This window comes from Haliotis rufescens, unplaced genomic scaffold (assembly GCF_023055435.1).
Source record: "Haliotis rufescens isolate VD_foot unplaced genomic scaffold, xgHalRufe1.0.p SCAF_11, whole genome shotgun sequence".
NCBI classification, from domain to species: domain Eukaryota; kingdom Metazoa; phylum Mollusca; class Gastropoda; order Lepetellida; family Haliotidae; genus Haliotis; species Haliotis rufescens.
In genome coordinates, this window is record NW_025963791.1 from 3,581,023 (window position 1) to 3,585,259 (window position 4,237).

At 42.0% G+C, this 4,237-nt stretch overlaps 1 protein-coding gene across 1 annotated transcript; it reads left to right on the forward strand.

The window, feature by feature from the left end:
• The first annotated feature begins 484 nt into the window (after window positions 1-484).
• On the forward strand, window positions 485-3,399 carry LOC124134335. The gene has a single exon (XM_046499098.2). It carries the CDS (start codon window positions 1,832-1,834, stop codon window positions 2,870-2,872), a length of 1,041 nt encoding a protein of 346 aa, XP_046355054.2. The 5' UTR covers window positions 485-1,831; the 3' UTR covers window positions 2,873-3,399.
• The last annotated feature ends 838 nt before the right edge of the window (window positions 3,400-4,237 follow it).

Sequence of the window (4,237 nt, forward strand, 5' to 3'; positions counted from 1 at the left end):
GTACCCGTATCAATTACATCCCCATCGAATAGCCATGTCTATTTTTTTCTTTTTAAGCCACTATCAAACATTGGTGTATACTTTCTTCTGTCCGGCAGTGTATATAACATTCAACGCTGTTGAAGCGTCAATATTCATTGCGATAAAGATTAAATACTCCGACAATACTCTTTAAAAACTAAAAAAACATACGGTAACTTTATCTTCAAGCAATTATTTTTAAACCCTGCATAAAAAAATGATTCGAGTGCAGTCAGCATTGTCAGGTTGTCAGCGGGATCAAATCAGGACTCCGTGCGTAACCAATACTGCTGTTGCAAATGCGACTGTGACACTGTCGTATGTAATTAGTGATCTAAACCTCCAAGGTGGTCTGGGGACCAGCGGAGGCAGCGAGCCAGCTAAATTAACCACAGCGAGGTAGCTAGCAACCCTATCCCCGCTAGCTTATACTACCACCAACACACAGTTGATACCAAATAGATTCAGTGCCACCATTACGTATCAGATCCTCTTACGTGCACAATGAGCAGGTATGGGGCTCTGATTAAAGGTATTACTGTATCGCTAAGCTGTCTGTTTTCTGCTTGACTGTCCACCGTGTAATCTGACGTCGAAGTGGTCCTGGAGCCATTTGTTGTGAGTCATCCTTCACTTGACAGGCAAGGTATCAATCCGTAGTGGACGGGTCAGAATTGTCTATATTGCTCGGTGTCAGTGTACAGTCAATATGGTTCCAGCTGTTGTCCTATCTGCATTGTAGTGTACGGATAAAGATTACCCTCTATTCTTCTTCGGACTGTCGGGAGCATACACCAGTTAGTTGTCAATGCTTGTCTGTTGTGAACGGCTCCAAAACAAAGGTCTGTAATTCATCTTCGAATATCTTCCAAACGGATACAAATGGTTACTGATATTAACGATCAGTGTTTGGATTGTAACGGAGACAGGCTGTACGGAAATATTGCTAATTCGGCGTATAATATACAGACTCTTCAATGAACTACTGGGCTTGTAGTTATAACTGACACAAGAAGAGGTACTGTCACATGTTTTCGTGGTATTGTACAAGTGTTCATAATTTTGTCCTTATCACGTATTGGCGTAATACTGAACATTGATTTTTAACGATCTGAACCTTGGTGCTCGTTGGCGTCTGTTTGAAGACCTAGACATTCCACAAAGCCCTGATATCACTATAACAATACCTGTTTACAGTGAATCTGTCTTAATTAACCAGGTCCGATAAAACCTTGATTTGGTCCACATACCCGTCAAACAAGACCAGGGTCAACGGTATCAAGAGCTCTCCCCGGGGACTGCGATGTAATCAAAGCGACTGAAGTATTTTCTCGCTTCGTCGACTTTCCTGATATGATAGATATGTATATTTGACACGGATGTCAGTTTCTTTGACTTCACTATAGGAGAACGTATCCCAGTTGCTAAGTGTGCTGCGCCCACGACGTGAATCGCCTGCTGATACACGCCCATGTTATGACAATCTTATCTTTCTGTGTATAAACCCATAGCAGTCGATATTGGAGATATATTAATGTACTGAGCGACTGGTAAATTTGACCTCGTGCTTGGATTACATACATAACATCAGTTGTTGTTGTGGAGTCAAAACGGGTTTCTCCGATATCTTGTTTTGTGCTGAACGCTTACCCTACGTATTGAAGACAGGCAGTGTGGGTATCAGCTCACAGCAGAACAATCGGAGATTGATGACTATGTTGTCTTCTTAAGGCTGTGACTTTGAGTTACTGAAAATACACCCAGACTAGTACTGACGTTCATTTTACGTGTTATCCCTGATTTGTGCACGATGGAGGTAGAGGGGCTGAGGACGCTACCGAATGAAAGATCTAAATCAGATGATGCTCGGCCGATTCCAACAGAGGCAGAGCTGTCTGGTCAGAAGACGAAGAATATCAAGATGAAGCAGTACCTGTGTGTGAAGCACGCGTTACCTAAAACGAGGCTGACGCACACCATCCTTCACGAGAATGTGAGTCAGGACCGCCATCTTGAGATGACGCTGTCTAATATCCGGCACACCAGAAACAAGTCGTCAAACATTCATGATCTGACCAGACGAGCATTTGAAGCTCAGCAGTCAAGAAAGATGAAGAAGTGGAAGAAGGAGGATGAGAACCGAATCGCGGGGATGAACCTTCCTCAGATCAATCACCTCGAGATGGAATCAGCACCCGTCACGGTCGTCATCTACCGTATGCCTGAGCACGCTGAGCGCACGTGGAGCGGTGGAAAACGACAGCAACAGCTTCCGATGATGAAGGTGAGGCGGGAAAGGACGGAGATTGTGACTTACCAGGATAAAGCCTTTCTAACAAAGCTACCACCCGTAGTCGAGATTGATCAGAGAAAACTGGAGAAACACAATACTTATTGTGGAAAGGTTCTCATGGCTAAAGGGATGCCTGGTCAGGATCAGCGCTTCAAAGAACTCGCATCCACACTTAGCCCGGCCATGTTGAACGACAGAGACAAGTACCCAGTCCAGAATATGGTGATGAAGAGCAGAAGAGCGAAGTATGCTAATATATTCCCGTTGAACTCTGACCCTGGGTTTCGTAGGTCCCCGGATGTGAAAGTCATCGTAGCTTCAAGACCAAGGTCTGTGGTTAGTAGCAAGCTGTCGGACAAATCTTTCGGAAAAGGACCAAGGATGTTCTCATGCACCACAAAGAAAAGAAAGAAGAAAAGCGGAAAGGCTGCGAAAAGCGTCAGGATAGAGGAAACTCAAACCTTCCCAGATTCGAGTGGTCAGTCAGTGTTTTCAGGGGAGACAACTCTCGGAGACTATCATGAAGAAGGTAACTCCGGAGAAAGTATCTCGTCATAGAAATGGGAGACAACTCTCTGTGACCATGGTGAAGAGGATAACTCTGGTGGACATGCCTCGTCAAAGAAATGACAATATGTTTTGCAGTTGTTTCGTTTTTGACTCTCCTCGTGTCACACTTTAACCAGGTAAATATTTCAACATACGAAAACACTGTGAGATTGGTTTGAAGAGACTGTTTCCAAAAGAGGAAGTTGTTAAATGACAGGGAATAATGAACTAAGTGATTTTTCATCAGATCTCATCTATACATGTATATATAATTCTTTGATATTGCGATAAACCGTAGAAAGGATACGTTCGGTTTTATTTGTGTTTTGAAACTGGTTGTATTATTTAAATTTATGAAAGAACGGTTGATGGTAAAAACACTCACTGTTACTAAGGTATCAACGATTGCATTTTAACCTATTGCGCACCATTATAATAACAGTCAATGTTATTTCTCTAGTCACTTTTACCTGATGTAACCACAAAGCAAAGATTGTACATGAATTGTTTTGATTATATCCTATGTTTTGAATGGATTACAGTTTTCGTCAGTTGTGTATGCAGAAATACATATTCAGTGAGTGAGTGAGATGGGTTTAGCTCCTCTTTCAACAGGTTTAATTCAACATCACGGCGTGTCAGCTTAATGTTGGAGTAAATGCCGAACTGACTAATTGACTACTTGACGTGGACTTTTAAAACTTTGTTGAAACACAACCCAAACAAACTATCTTCAACTTCAAGGAGGGTCTGTAGTTGTTTACAAGCATTATACAGTGAAGGTAACAGCATTTATTTCATTGTCGCCACATCGATACAATGTGTGAAGCCAATGTCTGGCATCCCCCGGCGTTATATTGCTGGAATATCCATTTGCTAAAAGAGGCGTAAAACTATACTCACTATTGTCACAAAACTACTTTACAACAAGTGGTATCGAAATAAAGCATTTCGCCTCAGAACGTAGGATAAAGATTATCTTGCCTTTCATGCAAATTACTTAAAGGGGCACTGATCAAACGCAATTCCCCGGGACTGGTTGTTGCCTTTGTTATTGTTTTTCCCCAGTGAGTACCCGGATGTATAGCAGAAATCTAGACTAGTTCGCGACCTCTGCTGCGCCATTCGTAAGCGCATTAGTCACTTGTATAGGTAGTAATAAGGGCATATGGTCACATTGATCAACAAAATGAAATACAGTTTTCGAGATAATAAGGAAATGTAGGTATCTTTGTGGGTAGCATCGGTAATGGTGACGTAGTTTTGATAAGTCACTTGCTTGGTAATTTTGCGATTTTCGTTTACACTATTTTGACTTGCAACACAAAGTTTCACCTGAGCATTGCTTTTTGATAGTGTGTTTATTTTTGTCAA

Bases quoted from the DNA above. Each gene is read 5' to 3' on its own strand.
- LOC124134335 (XM_046499098.2), top strand. From the start codon at position 1,832: ATGGAGGTAGAGGGGCTGAGGACGCTACCGAATGAAAGATCTAAATCA.